The 25,594-nt window shown below is 33.5% G+C and overlaps 1 protein-coding gene across 8 annotated transcripts in view; it reads right to left on the reverse strand.

Annotated features, from left to right (window-relative positions):
• Positions 1 to 25,594, reverse strand: part of DLG1 (discs large MAGUK scaffold protein 1) — a 228,958-nt gene that overhangs the window by 127,527 nt on the left and 75,837 nt on the right. For 7 of the 8 annotated variants that reach the window (XM_074365514.1, XM_074365507.1, XM_074365502.1 and 4 more), the window contains exon 5: positions 21,675 to 21,839. In XM_074365514.1, coding sequence (XP_074221615.1) covers positions 21,675 to 21,839 — 165 coding nt within the window. Of the gene's footprint in view, positions 1 to 12,270; positions 12,757 to 21,674; positions 21,840 to 25,594 lie in introns of those variants that run through there. The other variant, XM_074365522.1, reaches the window with a different exon arrangement.

Here is a 25,594-nt window from a genome sequence, read left to right on the forward strand (position 1 = left end):
CATAATTAACAAATAGGTATGAAATTACCAACTGCAATATGCTTTCCCCCTAGTTTATATGCTTTCCCCCTAGTTTTATCAGAATAGGGCTATAGAAACAGGTACGACCATGGACGTCATAATTACTAACCTAAAATGGGCCCTTAATGGTTGCTAGTAATCACACATTTACCCTAGTCTATTCATTCTTGTACAAGTCCCAAATGATTCAGGCCCCTGTCACCTTTCTGAAGTCGTCTTCTACTATTCTGCTTCCACTTAGCCTTTCAGTCACATTGACCTCCCTTTTGTTCTCCAAATACTCTAAATATGTTCTGGCCTCAGAGTCTTTTCCTCTGACTAGAATGCTCTTGCCCCAGATATCTACATGACCCAATTCCGTAACTTCTTTCATACCTTTACTCAAGTATCATCCTCCAGTCGAAGCCCTTCTGAGTTATCCTATTAAACCCACCCCTGCTCCTACCTCATATGCACAAATAGACACATTTCCTATTGTCTTCTCTTTTTACCTTTTCTCTAGCATACTACATATTTTAGTTAATTAGTTTATCATCTGTCGTCTCCCCCTTTAATATAAGCTCTTATAAGAGCAGGAATTCTTGTTCTACTTAGTCTTGTATGCCCAGAGCCTAGAACAGTATCTAGTACACAGGAAGTATTTAATACATATTTGTTGGATGAATGAAACCATGTGACTGCCAAAAGAGACTCAGGGAATACTGTCCATCCCTCTCCGCCCTTTCATGCTATATACACAGCAGATAATGCTAAAGATTCTGTGTGCTTGGGTAGCCACTACCAATCAAAAGGTGTTAAAGGTGTTTCTACCATTTGATGACCTTAGAACAGAAGTTTCAAAATAAAAAAATGCCCCCCAAATTGCCAGTTTCAAATTGTTGTCTATCTAGCAATATCTAATTGTCTATTTTTTAATCTGAAAAAACATGTTTTATTCAAGAAAATTTGCTCAAAAGATTTTCATCTCTTTCCTTTTCAAACTGTATTAGGAAGTAAATCTCACTGCCAGCTGATATTTAAAACCAGTGGTGCCCTTCCTCCAAACTTTTGGGTTCTACTAGCCTCAACTTGGTCTCTAGGTCCCACCCAGTGGTAGCTGCTTCCTGTTTTAGTATCTATGTTTTACCTTGGTGTTCCTATTTTTCCTTTTCAGTTCTCCAATTCCTTTTGAACACCCCCCTCCCAATATTACATTTTACCTCTTAAAATAATTACTGTGATTTCTGTTTTCCTGGCTGGACCCAGTCAAGGTTACTAATATTCTTGTTAAAATATAGTTTTTTATCATTCTCTAATAAGGTTGCTTCTCCTTATCTCCAGATCCCTCACTTAAAAGGCCAGAATATTTTGTGGGACTAAGAATGACAGTGGTAGTAAAAGTGGTGATAAAGACTATAATGATGATGATGGTGACAACAAGTACTTTACTGATGTCGGGTATTATAATAAAGGCTTCACATGGATTCTCTCATTTAATTCTCACTAAATCTTGATGCAGATAACATTTTCATCCATGTTTTCTGCAGATGGAAGAAAGAGACTCAGAATTTAGGTAATTTGTCCAAGATGACACAGCTAATAAATAGAACAGAGATTTCAATCCAGGCCATCATCCTCTAAAGATGGTGTGCTCAACCACTATACTACACTCTCTCTTCAAAATAGTTCAAAAAGAGTTTTATTTTGTCTTTATTTTTGCTACTGCATTTTACTGCAACAATCCCAGAAAAGAAATAGAATACTTCACCAATTCTTAGACCAAGGGTTCGCAAACTTTTTCTGAAAAAGGCTAGGTAATAAATATTTTAGACTTTACAGGCCATGTAGTTTCCGTTGTAACTACCCAACTGTGCCGAAGTAGCCTGAAAGTAGCCATAAGCAATACTCAAATAGGCATGGCTGTGTTCCAATAAAACTTTACTCATAAAAACAGGTGGCAGTTTGGATTTGGCCTACAGGCTATAGTGTGCTGACTCCTGCTTTAGGTGATTTTTAAGAAGAAAAAAATGCTGATTAGGTCATGAAGAAAACAGAATATGACTTCAAGACATCTACGCTAGTTTTTACTAACTGCAATTCATTAAATTTTGTTGCAATGCTTAATCTATAATAAAAATAAGTAACTCCTTCCTAAAAAAGTGAACGTGAGAATTAAAAAAACAAATACGTATGAGAATTTCAAGTTTCATCAGAATTCTTTAAAATATTTTTACAAAAAAGGTCTATATAATAAAGCTGTGTTCTTACAACTGAAACTTTAGGATCTATACTGTATGTAGCCTTTCAGTTTGGAAAAAGTGATTTAAGTGATATATTTGTTCTCTTTCCCCCTCCAAAATCCTGTTATGGTATTTAGTATCACTGAAGCTATTAATTCCTAAGGTTGGTATGCGTCCTGGTTTGTTTTCCCTTTATCTATCAAAATACTTTCAAACTGATTATTTTTCAAATTTATAATTCTCTGATACATTAGATGGTTCTACCAAGATTAGTCAGAGTTAAATGTAGAGAAATGAGACTGGGATACATTTTGATTCAAATTGCAGATTATAGTCCCCAGTTATTTTTCTCAGGACCAACAAAACTTTTGTAAGGCAATCAATTGGTCTCATTCTGTCATAACAATAATTCCTTCACTCTCCAGAGCTGGCTGAGTCAATAGTCACAGATTAGATTTCACAAATACTGAAAATATTGTTCAGAAATAGGAATGAAACTGGGGTTTACTCATGGACAATGAATGAGTATGCAGGGCTCCTGTTAAGGTGTAAGGGGGACAAATCTTTTAAATAAATTTATCTAGGGGCAGAAGAAGTTGTATTTAGGCTTCTCCTAAAACCACTACTTCCAGATGTCATAGCCAGTTGGTTTACACTTGCACAAAATAGGTCCAGCCTCTGTTGACTGATTCACATGTGCCTGTAAAATTGTCACATCAGCTGGCTTATTTAAAGTTTATTAAATAAGGTGATAATTGTAGGCTACTGTTCTCCACATGGTATTAACAACTATTTCTACCTTTATCAAAATTCTAAATTTTGATATAAAAATGGAGGACTGAAAATGTTATTTAAATAACAGTGCCAGGAAGTACAAAGAATGACATAGTGAAAGATCTTTAAAAGAAAATGATAGTCAGATTTTAACAGTAAGAAATTAAATTCTTCATATGCTAAGAATGTCTATGCCTCAATTTTTTTCACAGAGGGTTTTGAATTACATGATTTTATAATCCTATAATGTAGAGTTGCTAATTTTGAAGCCATACTTCTATATAAAAATGGCTTGGGAAATTTACAGTGGCCAAATCACATTTAGAAGTTCCAAACTTCCTTGCAGCCATCACTAAATTAAATGAAAATATTATATATATACATAAATGTTATATACTAACATTCATTCATTCAACAGTCATCATGTGCATTCACCATGCTAGGTTCTGGGGATACAAGAGAAGAAAACATACATCTGTACTACCTGCTCTTGTAAAGTTTATGGTTTAGCAGCTGGTATTAAACAAATCATTACCCAGTTGATTACTGTATGGAGTGTAATTTTCATGAAAACAAACACTGCTTGAAATAAACAAAGGGCAAAAATGTGCAGACTGAATCTCCTATCCTGACCCCAGAGTGTGTGGGCCATTTTTCAGCACCATTATTAATATATTACTTAAAAGTTAAATATAAAACTATATATATATAACATATAAATTGCAGCTTGTGAAATTTTTTTTACCTATTTGTCCTTGACAAAAGGATAGTCTAACAATCATGACACCATATAGAAGCTACAAAGATGAATGCAACACACTTCTTATTTATAAAGAGCTTATATAACAAATTTCACTTATTTTGTTCTTTGAACTACAGCCAATCTAATCCACCTTAAAATATCAATGTTGTTCTTTTAATCGGCTTTATTTTTTACAGCAGTTTTAAGTTCACAGCAAAACTGAGCAAAAAGTACATAGTTCTCATATACCTTCTGTCCACACACATGCATTGCCTCTCCATTATCAACATTCCTCACCTGAGTTGTACAATGTACAGTTGAGAACACCACTGTACACTGACACATCATTATTACCCAAAGTTCATAGCTTATACTAGGGTTCACTCTTGGTGTTATATATTCTAGGGGTTTGAACAAATCTATCATGTCAAGTATCCACCATTATAGTACCATACAGAATAGTGTCACTGGCCTAAAAATCCTCTGTGCTCTATTTGTCCCTCCCTCTTTTCTAACCCTTGGCAACCACTAATCTTTTTATTGTCTCCGTAGTTTTGCTTTTCCACAATGTCATATAGTTGGAAGCATACAGTATGTAGCCTTTTCAGATTGGTGTCTTTCACTTAGTAATATGCATTTAAAGTTCCTCCAGATCTTTCTATTTTTTAAAATACTGAATAACATTTCATTGTCTGGCTGTACCACAGTTTATCTATCCATTTACCTACTGAAGGTCATCTTGGTTGCTTCCAAGTTTTGGCAATCATGAAAAAACCTGCTATAAACACCTGGGTGTAGGTTTTCATGTGGGCATTAGTATTCAACTCATTTGGGTGAACACCAAGGAGTACAACTGCTGGATTGTATGGTCAATTTGGTGTTTTTTAAAAGCTTATATAACCATTGTAAACTATTACTTTTTGTTTAATGTTCATCTTTATGCTTTTCTAAAATGTCTGACTGTACAAATGCCTGCTTCTCAAACACCATTTAAACAAACTTTTGAGTAGGTATTCTTTGGGTGACAAGGGAAACAATTTCCAAATCTTGAGTAACGGTATTAATCTTACAAAATTAGTGGCCTTTTGGGTGGGAAATTAAACTTTGCCAAGAGGCAGAATTTCACAACCAGTATTAATAGAATTTTTATCCTAAATTTGACTACTTGATTAGTAAATACTCAAAGAAACTATCCTACTATCAGACTCAGCATTTCCAAAGTATTTTAAAAGAATTGTCTACTTACTCCCTATATATTCTAGTTTAATACAGAGGCATTATACTGCTGAATATAAGCAATATCATTCCTTACAGGTGAAGAAAAAAATATATATTTGATCTATCACTTCAAAACACAACTATCATTAGGCATAAGGCCAAATGTTTAAAATGCTTAAAATATGTATAGATGAAAAGGTTAGGCCAATCCATGTTGGTCTAAGGTGCAAATGTCTTGGTGTGAGTATTCAGACCTGCTGCCTGCTGGGAACAGTCAGAAGAGAAATGGGTTACAAATGATGTACCATATGCCTCTATTTGCCTGGGAAGCTTATATTTATGCCTGTTGTCCCACTTTAATTATTAATAGTTCCCTTTTCCATCAAAAGTACTCCAAGTTTGGTTGATGAGTTACATAGTCATCCTAGTTATAAAGAAACTGAATGGTTTCTTTCCTCCTTTCTCCCTGCCTCACCTCCCCATGGGTATTTCTTTCCACAAGGGTAAATAAGAAAAGAATTATCAGTTAGAGGATTAGTGTAACACTAGATAAAGTGTGATATATGCTTCAAAGAAGGTCTAAGAGAGAATTCAGACAGATTAAAAATTTATAATAATAAAGAATCAGGCAGTATTAAATGCCATGAGGAAAAATATTTAAAAAGGCAAAAAGCCAGTGATGTTTGGAGTGAAGAAGTGCCTCCTACCTTAGATAAGAATCTAGGAAGGCCCTCTGAGAAGGTAATAGATGAGCAGAAACCTGGAGGATATGAGGAAATGAACCATGAGAACATCTGAGGAAAGAATGTTCCAGGCAGAATGAACAGCAAGATTAAAGCTCTGAGACAACCACATGCTCGATGTATATGAGGAACAGGAACAAGGCCAATATAGCTGGAGCAAAGTAAGTGAGGGAACAGTGAGAAATGGGATTAGAGACACTGCCAGGGGCTAGACAATAAAGGGCCTTTTGGGCTATGGTAAATAAGGATTTTACTATAAATTGAACTGGAGGCCATGGGAGGAGTAAAATCAAGATACTGAAATGAAGTGACATTCTGTAAGGATGACTCTAGCTGCTGGGTGAAGAACAGATTGTGAGAGTAAAGAATGGAGACAGGGCGACCAGTCAGATATCTACTGCTGTAATTTAGGCAACCAATTAAATAATCTGAATTAGCAGCTGTAGAAGACACGAGAAATGGTCAGGTCATAAATATATTCTAAACACAAAACCAACAGAATTTGCTATTAAATTGCGTGTGGAGCGAACAAAAAAGGAAGAGAAGATGATTCCAAGAGTTTTCAATCTTCAGCATCTCAATGACTAGCACACTGAGTGAATAAGATGGGGCTGGGCAACAAAATTAGAAACTCTGTTTCTGACATGTTAACTTTCAGATACTCAATCCAAGTGGAGATACCAAGTAGGAAAGCTAAATATACAATTCTACTATACAGGGATTAGCTCTGGACTAAAGACATAAATACTGATGTCATTTAAAGGCACATGATTGGATGAGATCACCTGAAATGTGAGTATAAAAAGAGAGAATTTAAAGGATTGATGCCCTGCGTTACTCTAACAATTACTGGTAAGAAGAGGAAGAGGCTACTGCAAAGGAAAGTGAGGCTGGAAGAATATCAGAAGAATGGTATTCAAGAGTTAAAGGAGAAAAAAATGTAAAGGAGGACCAGTCAGTTGCGTAAAAAGCTGCTTGTGGGGTCAAGTAAAATGAAGACTGAAGACTGAAAACTGACCACTGGATATGACAGTCTATACTCCAAGAGGTTTTTTGGTTGGTTATTTTAATGGGAGGTATTATAGTGCGTATGTATGCTGATGGGAATAATCCAGTATAGAGGGAAAGACAGATAATGCAATGAAGAGAAGAGAGAATTTCAGACGTCTCTGAATAGTCAAAAGGACTGAGATCTAGTACAGAAGTGAAGGGTGAGATTTAAGAACACAGGTGGATCATTTATTTTAAAAAGCTGAAATACACAGTAAGACCATCAATTGAGAATGAGGGCCAGGAAACAGATATCAGAAGTTTAATGTGCAGCTTTGGAGCTGATGTGAAGGAGACAGAGTTGCAACTAACCACAGTTGGATCTTATCAATGAAGTCACAGAGGAGCAAGAGAGTTAAGATTATGAAAGGCAGAGTTTACAGTCATGGACCAAGGAATTTGAACAAGGCAAGGAGGGAAGTTAAGAGCACAAGAGAAGTGATAGATAATAAAAAGTTGGACTGGAAGTGTTCAGAGGGTTAAAAAAAAAAAAAAAAGGAACTGAGCTCAAAAGAAAGGGAGTGCTAGTCAGTTTAAAATGCTTGCAACTGAGATTGTATAAGTGGTACAAGTTAATGGTAATGACATCTTGAATAAAACTACTTAAGCAGGTCACTCAAGTGAAAGAAAAAAACCCTAGAGGTAAGGAGATCAAAGAACTGAGAAGTCAAGATTTTGGATGGATCACACCAGGATATTGAAAATCAGTAAGAATGATTACATGAATAGTAGGCAGAGAAAAGATAATATACCAGGTGTTTCAAATCATTGAGTAGAAGTGATTAGGAAAGATGCACGTAACTATAGACAAGGAGGGGAATTAAATATACTGTCTGTCAGATGATATCTACATTTTTAAAAGAGAGGAGGTACAATTATCTATAAATATCAATAATAAGCAAGGAAGACATCAATTCCATATGTTGGTTCCAGAGTGTATGGGGCGTGACAGATAAAAAATTCACTTTTTTGTGAGGGTATAGAAAAAAACAGTGTTCTCAAGGGAACGCCAGGTTTCTATGAAAGAAAAACAGTGAGATGAACCATCAAAGAAGAGTTAAAGGATAAAGGATATTTTACTGATGACAAACTGGGAATTTCAAAGGGCAGAGTTAGAAAAACTGGGATGGGAGTTCAAAACAGATTAGCAATATACCAGAGTTAAACATGGATAAGGAAATAAGGAAGAGTAATCTGGAAAGCTTAAGACTTTTTGGAGTGATTAAGGTTAAAGAGATGAAGAGTATAAATCTAGTCCTAATGGTATGCGTGGGGAGCTTGGTAAAAGGTGGATAATCAGTTAAACTTAGTTGCCTACTACTGACTGGTTTAGCATTTACATAAGGAAGTGTTAGCAGAGGAGTCAAGGTTAGGGAATAATTGGCAGTCTCACCAACAATTTGAGGTGCTCTTTGGGGCCCCTCCCTTAAATCCTGCTATTGAAGGTGTTGAGATATGTGATTCTTTAAAAAGTATAGTTTGCACTTATTCAGTCAACACTATTTACTGAATGATTGGATGAACTACACTATCCCAGGTACTATTATTCCTATCTAATCTGAATCTGTCCAAAGACTATTAAAATTAAACAATATAAAAATAAAATAATAATATAACAAAATAATAATAGCTGCCATGCTGTGTTCTAAATATGTTACATAAATTTAACCATTTAATACAATTAACTCAATGACGTTGATGCTATTATCTTCATTTTGGGGACAACATACCCAGTGCATAGCTCTAAAAACTAAATCCTTTATAATCCAGAATTATAAACAATTACAAAATAAACCTTTTAGGACAAATAGTATTCTTTTTATACAAATTTAGCCTATTTATTTTTCTGGCATCTGAACACTAGGCATTTACCTGAACAGTGTTTTCCTGTATTTTAACTACAACAGAGTTTTTCCTCTAAAAAGTGTATTATTCAATTCATGTGACTAATGTCACTCTTGTTAAAATTTCATTGTTCTACTTCAATTATGGTAAGTCATCATGTCTGTTCCATTCACTCCTAGGAAGAGAATTTTGCTGTTTTCAGCTTAATGTGACACGTCAATTGTCTGGCAGAGGGGGAGGTCCTATTTGAATATTTATAATGATCCGTGTTAGGGATTTTGAAATAGTTCAAAATATGGAAACAGATGCTAAATACACATTCAATGTGACCCACCACATTACAGCTGTTCAAAGTTAATATTACTGCCATTCTCATTAATAAATACTGACATCACCAAGGAGATAATCAAGTAGCAAAGCCTAGAAGTACAATGCTAGAGTTCTTCAAAACCCTGCTGAACATCAAAATTGGTCTTAAGATTGCAAAAGAGCTGCAAAAGAGCTGCACTAAACAGGACAGGGCAGATTGGCAACATATGATCCTAAATGCAAGAATAGGCATGATAATAAGTAGACCACATTTTCTATATTATAATGACTATTCAAAATTAAGAACATTAGTATGAAGCCCAAAATAGAAAAACTTACACCAAAGTAAAATAATTCACAAGAAACTCATTTTAACTTAACACCAAAAACAAACAAAAAACCTCACAATGTAAACTTTTGGGGATACAGCGAAATGACAAAAATTAGAGATAGTTTGTAAGCTGCATGGTTATCATCACAGAATGAAGATTCAAAGGGGTGAGGAAATCAGGTACATGAGGGATTTGTGTGGCTTAAGGAAAATATGATGAACGGAGGGGAAGAAAAGGGAAGTGGAGGAAGAAATGGCTACTGTGAGGAATTAAAGGCACTTATCATGGCAACAGAATGGATTAAATAAACGTAGGTACCCAAGAGAGTTCAGATTAGGTGCCATAAATTAACAAGGTTCCATGTGACTGAAATGGAAATTAATTAATCAATTCCATAAATAATTCACTATGCACCAAGTATACAGCAAGCCCTATCCTAGAAGCTGGGAGTCTTGTGTAAGTTTATAATCACTTGACTTCCTTAACATCTTAAAAAACATTGATTACTTCCTACTAAGTTCCACATATTACAGTAGAATCTGACACAAAATCTTAGTAATGAACACAAATATCTCAAATACATGAACAATTTAAGTGAATCTATAAAGTTAAATTTTCTTTTATTTATAGAGAATATTTGGTGTGATATTAAATCAGAGTAGTTACTTTCAAATTAGTAAAATTGTATTTAATAAAAACTCTAAATTGCTAAAAGTATCATGCATCATGGTTATAAGGAATTAGATTCAAAGTTAATCTTGCTATCAAATCTTTGAAAAGAATATTTCTGACAGTAGAGAGATAGGTACCTGGTAACCACTGATTCTATTTATCAATCATGGAATAAAACACTATCATACATATATATTCATAGGTATACAGCATATGCTCAATAAATTATGAAATTTCATTAATCTACTTTGTTTTTTTAACAATATACAAAAATCCTTTGGTGCTATAAAATAAAACTGCCAGCCACGAGTCCGTAGATGAAACAGAAAAATATATCTAGCATCAAGTAAACTCTATGTCTAACATTCTTTCTCAGTCCTGTTGCATTTTATCCTGTAAGATGAATTCCAATAGTTACAACAAAAGACGTGACTATACAGAATTTCCAACTCATCAGTGAAAAAAGTAACACGGAATGGGAAAATGACACGTTAATATCCCAGAACAGGAGTAATAAAAGCTAAGATCTCTGACCTAATGTCTACATTTACAAAGAAATACAAAGGTAATGAAAAAGCAAAAGTAAGTAATGGGAAGAGGTCTGAAAGAAATAAAAACCAAGTCATTTGTCAATGTACACAAGTGATCTGAACCAAATGGGAGGAAGATAAAATTTTAAATGGCCTTGCAGGATCAACTGCAAATAGAGTTTTTAATAAAATTCTATTTTAGTACAACACAATAGCAACTTTTTTGGTCCAACTCCTAAGTAACTATTATGTAATTCCATAGTTTCAGTTGTTTTATATGTAAACTATTTTGCTTGTCGTTCATTTGTATGCCCTTTATAAAATGAATTATATATCAATGGTTGTGTGTGTGTGTGTGTGTGTGTGTGTGTGTGTGTGTGTGTATATACATATGTATTAGTGTGTATTTAAAGTTTTTAACATATCTTTCTTATTGACAATGAAAAATATCACTTAATCTACAATGAATAACAATGCCAAGTTTTACTCTCTGTGTCCCTTTTTGGTATATGTAATTGTAGTCAAAATCAAGTTAGTTAGATTCTTGAGGCAGCATTCATTCTAAGAGTTAAATCAGTTGTTGCCTCTGAATAAGTTTTGATTTTAAGTAACCCGCACTGCCTACATGAAATCAATAAATGACTCTTTTTCGCCCAGTAATTCCATTTCTCTCAAACATGTAAGAAAAACAAGTAGAATATTTTCACATAAGAAATTTGACAGTATTTAAAAATAAAAACTATTGAAAGACAATTCTAGTAATCAAAAACAAGAAAGAAGCTGTTGACAGTTACTTTATACTTATAGTGCTGCTTCTAATTATTAAAAAAACAAAAGAATAGTTTTAAATGAATTTGTTTTTAAAAGGCCCCATTAGTTTAAATGCTATTGATGTCAAAGGATTACAGCATTGTCACCTTGTTTTTAAATTAGACTATTTCTTTCATTTTTTAGTAAAGTTGAATGAACATCTACTAAAACCATGTTTTAAAATGCAGAATTTCCCAACCCTCTTTTAATACCACACAGGTATTGCACTCAAATTTTTATTAACTCTGTATTTTCCTCATAGTTTCAGACTCATCTCCTCAAAAAGAAGTGGTTTTATGTGATTTTTGTCTTTTTAATTTGGGAGACTTTTAGTGTTTGTTCATCTTCTTAAACTGTCAATTGAATATTTGAAAAACATTCCTATAATCATGTAATTACACAAGTTTACTGCTTTCAAATTAACCCTAGATAATATATTTACAGAAATGGAAGGATTCACTGAATTCCTTGAATAAACCATAATTTAATAACCTTAAGATATCAGTATATACAATAATAGACAATTGTATTCAATTAAATCTATTCTCAAAACACTAGAAAATAAAAATATTTCAAAATACCTTGTTTCTTTACTATAACAATCTCCCTCAGGTTATCTAATGACATATAAAAGCTAAACAAACAAGTATTTTCTTTGGTCAGATAGCATACTTTATTTAACACAGTCTGAAAATAAGGAGACAAGCATTATTAATTTACTTTAATTTATGTATCAATGGCTTTATATTTTTAGAGAAGTCATTCAACAGAATCTGAGACTGTTTTGTTTGGCATTACATAAGAGCAAAAGGGAAAATACTTTTGTTTCCCCTTTCGTGCTAAAGACCTGCATAGATGGGATGAAAACATACATATCTGCGCATCCAAGGTTTTAGTGCGTAAGACTATATATTTTAATAATAAGAAATCTATACTAATACATTTTTGCAAAGCAAACATGAACCAAAAATATACTGAAAATAATTTCAACAAGTGGTATGTTACCTGGGTGGAGCTGGTGGCTACCGAGATGCAGTCAATAAAGCTGTGTCTTCGAGTGAAAAATGCAACTATCTGCTGCCAGCGTGAAGGTTCTGGCTCAGCTTGCAGTTCATCTGATGAGCCCTTTTTTGCCCAGTGTTTCTGCTTTGGGCCTACTGAGCCATGGCTAGAGCTAGTATTGCCTCCTCGACTGGCGCGAGAGTACAGAAGTGTGTTGTTCCCGAAAATGTAATTCATCTCTGCAGCCCTGCAGGTGGTTGCCAAGCAGTCTTACTTCTCTACCAGCTGCTGAGTGGTGAATGATCGGTAAAAACTGCAGCTAGAATTACAGCAGCATCAATTGTAGATCAGGGAAAATAAAAACCTTGAGAAATGATGCTCATTTTCTCTGTAACTTCTTCCCATGAAAAAGCTTGTATCTTCCCTCTGTACCTGTTAGCTGTATGATGGCTGAGTTTATATTTGCAGACAAAAAAGACGGCATAAGGTGGATTTCTTTCTCATGATTATTTTTTCACCAGCGTCTGCAGGAACCAAAAGCTGTTTCTTTTGTTGGCTGATAACTAGACGGACTGAAATCCAGGAAGTGAGGTCGATTAGCAGGTAAAGAAGGATATTATATACACTAGACTACCAAGACCCTTTGGGGCTGCCTGATTTAATGCACTGGGTGGAAAACTCTGGATTACCAAGTTTCAATCACAGTCTGAAGTAAAATCCAATGGCATCTTCACTGCTTAAATAAATTATAAATATGAACTGAATAAAATACAAGAGGATTTTCTCTGCTAACAGTTCTGTTTAAAATAATTTTATTAAAGGAGACTTTCATTTACATATTAATTTCTACATCAGAAAGGCACTTATATTAAATAGAACTATGGTTTAAAAGGTACTGTTTACATTAAACTGAGGATCTAATGATAGAAATCCATTTGAAATGTAGCATGATCACTTTATGTATGTATTGGTTTTAAATGCTTTAATTGAGTCTGAAGACAAAAACAGAGTAATTAGCAAAATAAGTATTTGGCTTCTGGAACTTTTGTGATAAAAAAGAACTATTATCAGCATCAGCTCTCTCACTATAAACATTAAATTAGGAACTGGTAAAAATGTAAAAGAATTAAATGTAAATTTTTTGTTTTACAGCCAGTGAAACATGTTTTATCCAACACTACATAAATAATACTCTGGTTCACAAAATAATACTGTATGATTGCTAAACAGGTATCTTCTAACATCTAATATCTAGGTCTGTTTTTCTCAACACAGTAGTCCATCTCAGAATCACCTAGGGTGCTGGTTAAAAAAATGCAGACTGGTAACCCTCTCCATCAGACTTTTTAGAGATAAGGGAGATCTGGGAATGTTCATTTTTAAAAAGCCCCCTAAGAGACTCTTAAGTACCCTCAAGTTTGAGAACTACAGACTCCTAAGTCTGTCCTCTTAACACTATGCTACATTAGTATATAATACAATATATGGTAACTTAAAAATAATATATGAATAAAAATGCTACTTAATAATTTACTAATAGTTGAGTAATTCAATTTTTAAGTTGATATAAGTACATAATTCCCAACCTCAGTCATGAATATTTTTTCAGATGTGGACGGACAAAATCATGCTATTTTTTGCTTACCAGCATCAACTAAATGCAGCCTACTAGAAAGCAGCATTGGCAAACTACAATCTCCAGGTCTACTGCAAATCCTGATTCAGCAAGAAAAGATGCTAATGCTGTCTCTATGATTCCATCTCTAAGATACAAACAGAAGCCCAATAAGGGTTGAGAGTCATGTGGGATTCTTGGGAGCAAGATATTTTCTGACAGATTATAGCAAAATTTGGTGCTTCTTCCCAAGGACTGTGCAGGCAGTGTTTGGCAGTTTTACCTACACAGATTGGTCTTATCTATTTGGAGTGGGAGAATAGACGAAAACACTGACAGCAGAGAGAGAACTAAGAATCCTCTCTGAAGGAAAGAAAATGAAACCTACTGAAAATAAAAAAATAAAGATTTACTATGGACCAGATACTTAATAAAAAACTGATTAGTATGGTTTATACAATGTTGTAGTAATTGGTTTGGCCCCCAAGTATGTGCCTTGATCCACAGCTGATGAAAACCTGGGGTGGGAGGAACCCTAAAATTGATATAGATTCTGTTACTCTGAATTGGTATGGATGAGGATATTGAACAAATGTGAATGCAAATATCCTACTCAAGCTGCAAACAGTACCAACACATATGGAATAGTAGCCATTCGTGTACAATAATTTCTTACGCTAGAGAGCCAAAGAGCTTGAGAACAATCAAAAGTTGATAGAACACTCCAGGCCACATATCCTGAAGACAGGGAAGAAATACTTCCCCATGTGTAAATTGCCTGTTCAAATCCACTGACATCAAGAAAGCAACTTTGAGATTTGCGAAAGGTTTCTTTATGAAAATGTCCCATTACCTGAGCTACGGAAACCTAGGATCATCTCATCAATTGCCTAGTAGTCAATAACACATACAAAACCATGAATGTAGTATATTACGATTGGTTTCATATAATTTGACTGGGAGGCAGAAGGCAACCAACTCCTCACCTATCTCTGCTTTAAAATAACCCTTCTCATGTAGCAGAGCTGAAGGATCAATTCTATTCCATTCAAACAAAATTTAAATTCATTACAAAACCTGAGAAATCTATTTAAAATAATGAATTTTAAAAAATACTACAAATGTTTAAATCACAAAAACACAGTAAGATTTTAATGATACATAAAGAAGTAACATTTTTTCTGCAGTCAAATGCTCTAAAACTGAGCTATATTTCCATACCTAACATTCTTTTTTTCTGTATTTTAATTTTTCTTTTTCACAGAAAGATAATAATATCATCTACAGCAGAACTCTAAAGAGGAGAAAGTGTAAGTAAACTAAATATATCCATTTCATGGATTATTACATAAAGTATGATTATGAAAAATTTATGACTGCGAGAAATGTTTATTTTATAACATTAATGGAAGTAAAGACAGTTAAAAAATTTATATGGGATAGGCCCTCAATTATTTGTATACTTTCTAAACTCTCAGATAAACCCAGAAGTCCTCAGGTATAGTAACAAAGGCAATGATTAAATAATTTTAGTGAAAAATTTTAAAAGGTTGAAAGATGAGAGGAAAAACAATACTGAAACTCTAAAATACTAAGAGAAAAAAAAAATACTAAGTAACCACAGAGCCAACGTACTATAAATGCAATGTAACAAGCATTTTCTGTATCTTTTATCTTTGTAATTTGGCCTGTTAAATTTCAAAACATGCAACTGTACTAAGTTAAGACAAGACTAACCTAAGAAGATGGTTAACACAGATTTGTTATGTACCTAGTAAAACTGATTATACACATACAAATCCCTTCTGTATGAGCACCACCTAGTGGTCACATTGTATGCAAACTGTGTGCTCAACTTTGTACACCAGACCATACAAAAAAGATAAAATTCAACGATATTTTAGTATGTTCCAGAGATGTGAAGACAAAGCTGATTTCAAGAAGTACCCATTATGTACTCAAAATGGGAAAGATTCTATTCCTGTAGCATTTAGTTCAACAAGCAAATGTTTGCTTACATCCATTCTTTTGCTACCCCCATTTCTCCCAATATTTGAAAAACTACCAATTGCTGCTGCTGATTTCATTTGATAGTATTCTCAGTACTACTGAAATGAAATATGCCCAGGCTAGATGATACACTTATTTAAAATAATTATCTGCTCACATGCCCTGTTCTATCTTCAATTTCAAGTCCCTCTTAACTATGTTTACTTTGCACATATTAATTTAAACATAATTTTCCTAGCCGTTGAAGACCAAAGCAAAATATGAACTATTTTATTTATTCAATGATCACTGCAACCATAACCCATTAAAGCCATGCCACTCTTGTCACTTCAACTATATTTAAATCTATACTGAAAAAACCTGAGGTTTTATTTGTTTATTTGTTCAAGTTATTGTTCTGACCATTTTTCCTAATTCTTCGATCATTTTCAGCTTTAGGAATCTTGACACTGTTATTAGTACCATACTACTGTATTTAGAATTGTTTAAAATCTAAACTTACTTTAAAGATTCTTATATACCACAAAAATTTACCCACTATGTCCTTTTCTTCCACATTAGGATTTTTCACCATATCACCAATTTCTTTCTTGACACTGTCCAGCACTGCCAAGAAACTTTCCCTTTAGAGTCTTAAATCATAATTATTTTTAGGCCAAGTCCTGAATAAAGTAACTCTCAATCACTATCTTATTTCATTCATTATTTCAGTAATGAGAATCAGCACCAGCGCCACAAAAAACTAATGGATTATTTCATAGCATGTTTCATGGTGGGAAACCCTTCATAGAGCCACTCATCAGCTGAGGATCAAGGTCCTTTACACCTTGTCCTCGTTCCCTAATGAGCAGCCTAAACATCAGCTACAGTATCGTGAACTTTCCTGCATTTTTATGTTTTCCTCATACTATCACCCTCCTACTGTACTTATTTTCTCCAGTAACTGCCTTCTCTGAACTGGCACCTTGTACACATCCTTCAACACCTTGTCCAAATGTCAACTTTCTTTCTTCAGAATACATCAAGAATTTAATTTCTCTCTTGATTTTTCATGTTACATCATACTGTGTAATAACTCTCCATAAAAAATAACAATCACTGAAGTCTAACAAACTTACTGGCATAGAACAGATGTTTAATAAATGCTAAATGTATATTTGATGAACAAAACTAATATTCTAACAGTTCATTTTAACGCAATCATCTATTAATATTATTAACCATTGGCGTTTATAAGAATTACGAAGAATAAAGCAGGGCCTGATTTACATTCTACTCAGCAAACTGCTGCTATTCAAAGATAATTTTCAAATTACAAAAATAATTCATATACTGAGTTCTATGTATAGTACAATACTTACTTGTTTCACTCCAAACCACAATACTATGAAAGTGGGAAAGCTCTCTAAATTGGTTTTCTTAAAAAGTAATCTTATTTATATTTTAAGTAAAATATACTTCATTGCTGACCTTCCTAAAACATATGCAGTTATTTGTAAAAATTTGAAAGCATTCTCATATAAAAACAGCATTCTTATGTATAACTTGCCTTCTTATGTAAAAACAACTTTTTTTTTTTAAATTTGGTTTTCTAACAGAAAGATAAGGAACCCTAACCATTCTGCTAGTATGATATTCCACTCCTAACTATTTCACTCCTCAAATTTTAACCAATGCATGAAATAGGAGAAGCAGGAAGAATTATCACAAATGGGGCAGCTTTAATAATTCTTAAATTACATTGTATCAGAATATAGTCTGTCAAAAATCCACCTATCAAGATTTCTGATCCAGTAATTTGACTTCTGAAAATCTGCCCTAAGAAACCAAACATACTTTTTATGCCCCAAGGTTATTCACTGAAGCCTTCTTTACAAAATGCAGTAAAAATGGAAATAACAGATAGCAAAGACCAGAAATGTTCATCAAATTATTCTAGGTAATATTATGCATCAAGTTTTAAAAAAATTAACATGGGAAAATGTGTAAAACAAGTTTATAATAGGAAAAGACTCAGTTAAAAAAAAAGTTAAGACATAAAGTATGATTTAGACATAGATGAAAGGAAGTCACATAATTTCTTCTCCTGGAAATGAAAATCCTTATCTCTTCAGTCCCTAAATATAAATCAGAGAGACAGCAAGCCAAATGGGGAATACAATGAAGACACCCAACTACCTAACCTAATTGCACCAGAAGCAATTTTATAAATATATATATAACTGTTTCAGAGATTAATGCTATTAATATCTAATAAAATAAAACAAAATGAAAAAGAACAAGAGAATGGAGTGTAAGGATGGACAACTCAACTACTTTTCAATGAGATCAGCTGAATTATTACCAAATACACTAAGATGCTTTGATACTTTCTCGATTTTACCAAAATCTGTTAACAAAGATTTATATACAAATACTCAAAACTGCCACTTCACTTAGGCAACAGTAAAACACCAGCAATTGTAAAATGTATGACAATGTCAGAAAAGATAAAATGTGAAAAAGATGTGTTTTTATAACTGATGGTGGATATTTATTCTCAATAATGTACTCCTTTAAATAAGCCTCTGTCAAATCTGCCTTTAAAAAGCTGTGGGGTTATTATGCAGTAATTAACTGCATGCAAAGGACAAGAGCATTTTTAAAGCAGATACCAAAAGAATCAGGCAAAACTGACTTCATTCTCTTTTGGTGAGGAAATCAGGGGAAAAAAAGTCAGATCAAGGAAGCAAGTAAGAATCTTACAGAAGTTTCTTTTTCAATAGTTGAAAATATTTAAGTCCCAATGCAGAGTGAGGATTAAATAAAGAGATATCAGAAATTTAATTTAAAATATCTCAGACAGTAAATAAATATGTGTATAGTGGTTCAGTTAAGCTACATTCTAGCAGAGTGCTTCTCAATAGTGGCTATCCACTAGAAACACCTGGAGAACTTGTAAAAATCCCAAAGGCCAGACTGTACCCCAGACTAATTAAATCACAGTCTCTGAGGTAGCACTCAGATAGCAATTTTAAAACCTTCTTAATGATTCCAATGTCCAGCCACAGCGGAGAACCATTACTCTATGGGCAATCAGTGTCCTAATCAGGAATCTACATTTCTAGGTCCGCTAACATTTAATTATAAAGTAAATGGCTGCAAGAAGATTTCTGTTATATTAATCTTTGATCAACATCAAAAGTTTTCCCAATGATCATAATGAATGAAATGGGCTGTCACTGGTGAAACTCATTATATTTCAGTTATATGGACTGGCTAAATCAATTTAGGGACACAATCCACCCCTGAATAAGGGAAAGAAAAGTCTCTGAAGGGGCTTATATCCTTAGGGATAGCATTTTAGATTTAATCTCTAAAATGTCTGGAAATTCTGGGTAACAAAATCTTGTCTCTGGTATATTCTTTTATTTGCCAAGAGTGAGAATCATACACAACACAGAGAGTTGAGGCTTCATCATATTTAAAGAGTCTATATAAAATACTTTATACATAACCTGGCTGTTTAAAAGTCAGCTTGTGTCAGAATCTGCATACATACAGAAGTAACTGCCAAACTCTCACCAGAAGACTAAGGAGCTGGGTTTGTACAAACTGGTTTTGGGTAATTTGTAACAATAATAATCAATCAAAATTCAAAACATCACCAACAAAAGAATTATACATACCTAGGAGGGTTTTGTGACTAAAGTAAGAAATAGGTTATATTAATTCAGTCAAGAAAAAACAGGCATAGGCTTATAAGAATAGCATAAAAGCAGGAGGGAGTGCTTAGAACTCAAATGTTCTAAGGTTCTTATGAGTTGTTCAGAATGAGGGGGAAATATATTTACTGAGTTTAGATTTTTGTAAGCTAAATATATATATTAAAATTTCTAGGATAACCATTAAAGGAAGAGAAACAGAGTAACTTCCAAACTAATAAGGAGAAATGCGATGAGAAAATAAAATCTAAAAGAAGACACAGAAGGAATAAATGCTTTCCATGTTTAGAAAGTAAGAAACATGCTTCTAAACAACTCATGGGACAAAGAAAAAAATCATAATGGAAATAAAAGAAAACATTTGAGTGATGAAAAACACTGCATATTAAAACCTATGGGATACAGCTAAAGTGTTATTTAAAGGAAAATTTACAAACTCAAATACCACTAGAAAAGGCTGATAACGCAATAGGCAACCAACTTGAGAAACCAGGGGAAAAAAATCTGCACAGAATAAACTCAAAGAAGGCAAAATAAAGTAAAATAATAATGATAAGAGAAAGGGGAAAAGGTAAAAAGGAAAACTGTCTCTGTCACTAACAGCCAACCGATGTTTTTCCCCTGTGTATGTATCATTTAGCCTCCCGAGGGAAGATTGGACTGCTTCTGCCAAACACAATCTTTAATTGATATGTAGGCTATCCACACACTTATATGAACATGTGTGTATGAAGGGGGATGGAGGTGACAGCACATGGGGGAGGGACACAGGAGATCTTTTAAAAAGACGTGGGTTCTTCGAAATTGACCATCCTTTGGCAAGAACGATCAAGGAGGGGGAGTCATAAATAAACAATATTAGGCATGAAAAGGGGGTTACACCTAAATATGCGACAGACATAAAAAAATAATAGGATGTTGAGGCTACTTTGAAGTTAAGTATGAAATGGACAAATTCCTAGAAAAACTATCAATAGAAAATCTGAATGGTACTAAATAACCATTAAAATTTTTAACCAGTAATATGATATCACCCTTCAAAGAGAATTACAAAACCCATTTTAAGGTTTACTAGTAAGAAATGATCCTTATACACAATACATACAACTAACAAAGGATTAGTATCCAGAATATATAGAGAACTTGTACAAATCAGTAAAAAAGACAATCCAATACAAAAATGAGAAAAAAAGTCTTGAGAGGGTATGTCATAGAACAAGAAGCCTGAATGACCAATTTTATCAGTGAAATGGACACTAAAATCACAATGAGATACTACTTCAATGGCAAAACAATACCAAGTATTGCTGAAAATATAGGTCAATTAAAGCTGTTACACGTTGCTGTTGAAAATGTAAGTTAAACAACCATTTGGAAAATAATCTGGTGTTATCCACAAAATGTGTATACATAACCAAAGTTTTGAATAGCACTTTTCATACTAGTACTAATCTGAAAATAACTCAATATCCATCAAAAATAAGATAAATTATATCTTTATTTATCTTATAAAAATAAGATAAATAGAAAACTCTAGAGCAATGAAAATAATGAATCTTGGGAATATAATGTTGAGTAAAAAATGCAATTAGAGATTATATACAGTATAATTCCAATTATATAAAATTCAAAACAGGCAAAAGAAATATATTAATTAGAAATCTAAATACATGAAACCAGGATTGTGGTTATTTCTGAGGGGAGAGACAAGGTGATGGGATCAGGTAAGGCCACATACTGGACTCCAAAGATACTGTTAATGCTCTTTTTCTGTACTGTACCTACTAATTTTTTTTGAAGTTTAAAAATATTTTAATGTGGGTATTTGAAATACAAAAGTTATTTCCTTCATGAAAAATTTTAGAGTTCAAGACAATGTCACTGAATAAAATTCACTTATAAAATATATATTTTTAAAATGTTTTCAAATGCTAATAATTATGAAATTTAACTACAAAACCAGAAACAATCAAGGGGGGAAAATCCTACATGAAAGAATCATTCTCTCTGAGCATGAGCTATATTAGTAACAAAAGTAATATATAATTCATAGCAACCAAATAAAGTTATTATCTTACCTTTATTGGTGAAATATGAGAGTGAGAAACAAATCCATGGACATTCTCAATTTCTGACAGGTTCTTCTCTGAGACATGAACCAATTCTGGACCTATCACCTCATTAGTGATTTGTGGAGAAATGTGCTCTTGAGGAGGTGTATCTTCATCCTGATACCGGTATTTCTGTAAAGTATAGGAAATTATTAAATGATGAAGCTTTGAAAAGCAGTATGAGTTCAATTCAAATCATGATTTTCATAACTACCCTAATACTCAATACTATTTAACTGTATGCCAAGTGTATTTTATGGTTTAATACATAAAGTCTGAGAGAAATGGTTCTCCATTTTAAAGTCATGTCAATATTTTTAAAAATTTATCTAATTACTAAAAATAATTCAGATTCTGGGAAGATGGTGAAGTAGGAAACACAAGGAATCTGTCTCCCTACCTAAACAATAATTGCATAGGCATAATCTGTCTGATGTGATTTTGGAATTCTGGAGTCTGTTGAAGGCTTGCAACTTAAGGGGAAAACTTGGACATATACTGTGTCTAATTTGGATCAGTTTTACCACTTGTATTCAACATGGTATTGGCAGTCATAGCCAGAACAATTAGACAAGAAGAAATAAAAGGGATCCAATTAGAAAGGAAGAAGTAGTATTACCTCTGTCTTATACTGTAAAGATTCAGCATAAAAGCAGTCAGAACTACTGAACTTAGCAAAGCAGTGGGATACAAAGTCAACACACTGATGTCAGTTGCATTTCTAAACAGAAACAATCTGAAAATTATAAAAACAATTCCATTTACAATAGCATCAAAAAGAATAAAATGATTAGGAATGAACTTAGCCAACAAGATGAAAGACTTGTGTAATGAAAACTCCAAAACACTGCTGAAAAAAATTAAAGACAACAGAAATAAATGGAAACACATCCCATGTTCATGGACTGGAAGATTTATTACTATGTGAAGATGTCAATACTACTTAAAGCAATTTACAGATGTAATCCAATTCCTATCAAAACCCCAATGATATTTATTGCAGAAACAGAAAAACCCATCCTAAAATTCATGTGGATCTCAAGGGATTCAAATAGCCAAAATAACCATGAAAGAAAGAAAAAAAAAAAGATGGAGGACTCACTCTATCTTATTTCAAAGCTTACAACAAAGCCACAATAATCAAAAGTTTGGTACTGGCATAAAGACAGACATATAAACCAATGGAATGAAATAGAGAGTCCAGAAATAAACCCTCACATACAAAGTCAAGTTATTTTTCATAAGGGTGCCAAGACCATTTAACAGAGAAAGACAGTCTTTTCAGTAAATGGTGCTGGGAAAACTGGATATCCACATATAAAAGAATGAAGTTGGACCCTTATCTAATACTATATACAAAAATTAACTCAAGGTGGATCAAGGACCTAAATGTAAGACCTAAAACAATAAAACTTCTAGAAGAAAATATAGCACAAAAAGCTTCATGACATTCCATTTGGCCATGATTTCTTGGATATGACACCAAAGGCAAGAAGTAACAACAGAAAAAAATAGACAAATCTGGCCTCATAAAAACTGAAAAAAAATCTGTGCATCAAATGACACTATTCACAGAATAAAAAGGCAACCCATAGAATGGGAACAATGTTTACAAATCATATGCCTGATAAGGTATTAATATCCAGAATATATAGAAAACTCCTAAAATTCAACAAAAAATCCCAAACAACTCAATTCAAAAATAGGCAAAGAACTTAAATAGATATTCCTCCAAAGATGATATACAAATGGCCAACAAGCACATGAGAAGATACTCAACACCATTAACCATTAGGGAAATGCAAATCAAAATTATGAGATACCACCTCACAACCACTGGAATGGCTACTATCAATAAGGGTGCTTCCAGGGTTTCAACCCTGAGTTGCCACTCCTCCCAGGCACACCTTGGAACCTAGCTGCCCAGAGACAAGATCCACACAACCCTCTGAGGCGTAGGCGCTATTGCAAACCTAATTCTATAGATGAGGAGACTGAGGTTCAGAGGTTACAAGACAAGCCAAAGGACCCAGCTAGGAAGCGGCAGCGCCAGGCTTAGAACCCGAGTGTAACTGATGCCAACACCATTGCTTCTCATGATAAGGAAACTGAGGCTCAGAGAGGCGAGGAAATGACTCATCCAAGGTCACATAGGTTACTACAAGATACTGAATATAGTCCCTGTGCCATACAGAACAAACTTGTTGTTTATCTATTTTATATATATTAGTTAGTATCTGGGGGAAAAGAAAAAAACAAAGTAAGTGTTGGTAAGGATATAGAGGAAATTGTACACCATTGATGGGAATATAAAATGGTACAGCTACTGTGGAAAACAGTATGGTGTTTCCTCAAAAAACTGAAAATACAATTACCATAGACCCAGCAATTCCACTTCTGGGCATATACCCAAAACAATTGGAAGCAGAGTCTTGAAGAGATATTTGTACACCAGGGTTCACAGGAGCATTATTCACAGTAGATAAAACATGGAAGAAGCCCAAGTATGTCAATGGATGAATGGATAAGCAAAATGAGGTATATACATACAATGGAATATTATTCAGCCTTAAGGAAGGAAATTTTGCAATATGTTATGTGGATGAGCCTTGCAGACATTATGTTAAGTGAAATAAACCAATCACAAAAAGACAAATACTGTATAATTCCACTTTCATGAGGTACTTACAGTGGTCAAAATCATAAATACAGAAAGTAGAATGGTGGTTGCCATGGGCTGGTAGGAGAGGAAAATTGTGAGTTACTGTTTAATAGGTCTAGAATTTCAGTTTTACTAGATTAAAAGTTATAGGGATGGATGCTGTTGATGGTTGCACAACAATGTGGATGTATTTAATACCACTGAATCAGAAACTCAAAAATGGTTAAGGTAATAAATTATGTTATTTGTATTTTATGCCACAATAAAAAAAATACAAATAAGAAATCAAAACTAGGTGAAAAAAAAATCTGAATACTGATTTGTCCATTTTTAACCTAATGTTAGCTGAACACTGTATCTCTAAAGATATAGTTGTTTAAGTGAAGTCAACATGAAAAGCCAAAGTTGCTCAGCTAAATTAGTCTGGTCTTATTCAATTAACTTGTTCAAAAATTGGAAAAAAAAATCATCCTTTTTAAATTTTAACTTGAAATTAGTCCATTAGATAACAATTTTTTTTCTTTTACCTATAAAAGAACCCTTGTCTCTTTCTCTCTGTTGTGCACATACCCAAGTATTCTATTTTTAAAAGATTAACATAATTTTAAGAAAACCAAATCTACCTCACACCATACACAAAAGTAAAGGAAATCATAATTATAGGAACTGGGAGAAAATAAAACTTCATGTTTCTCAATCCAGGCTGGGAACGTGTATGCACATAAACAAAACCAAAACAAACAGATACCACCCTTGCCCCAAATTAAACACACTTATAAAGAAAAGACACAAACGACGCAACAGAAAAAAAATGTTTATAACTACAAATAGGATTATTAGCCACTATAAGCTGGCTTTTATAAATCATTAAAAAGAAAGAATCAGCAAACATAATAAAGGGATACTCACAAAAGGCATATAAATGGATCAGCAAACTTAAAGAAAAACATGTTCAACTTCTTTAATAAGTAAAAATTACAGAGCGAACATTCAGAGAAACAGGCATAAATCATCACATTTCTGGTAGAGGTCTTTTTCTAGTGGGCAGTCTGGCAACATGTTTCAAAAGCCCTGAAAATGTTTCTGCTCCTTCTAGTAATTCCACATCTAGGAAATAACCTTAGAAGATACAGCATTACTGAGGAGTATAAATAGTTGTTGTATACAAACATGAAGATTGTAAAATATATTTTAAAAAATTTAACTATGAATTTGACTCATGAAA

The sequence above is a fragment of the Camelus bactrianus genome, chromosome 1, assembly GCF_048773025.1.
Source record: "Camelus bactrianus isolate YW-2024 breed Bactrian camel chromosome 1, ASM4877302v1, whole genome shotgun sequence".
Classification (NCBI taxonomy): Eukaryota; Metazoa; Chordata; class Mammalia; order Artiodactyla; family Camelidae; genus Camelus; species Camelus bactrianus.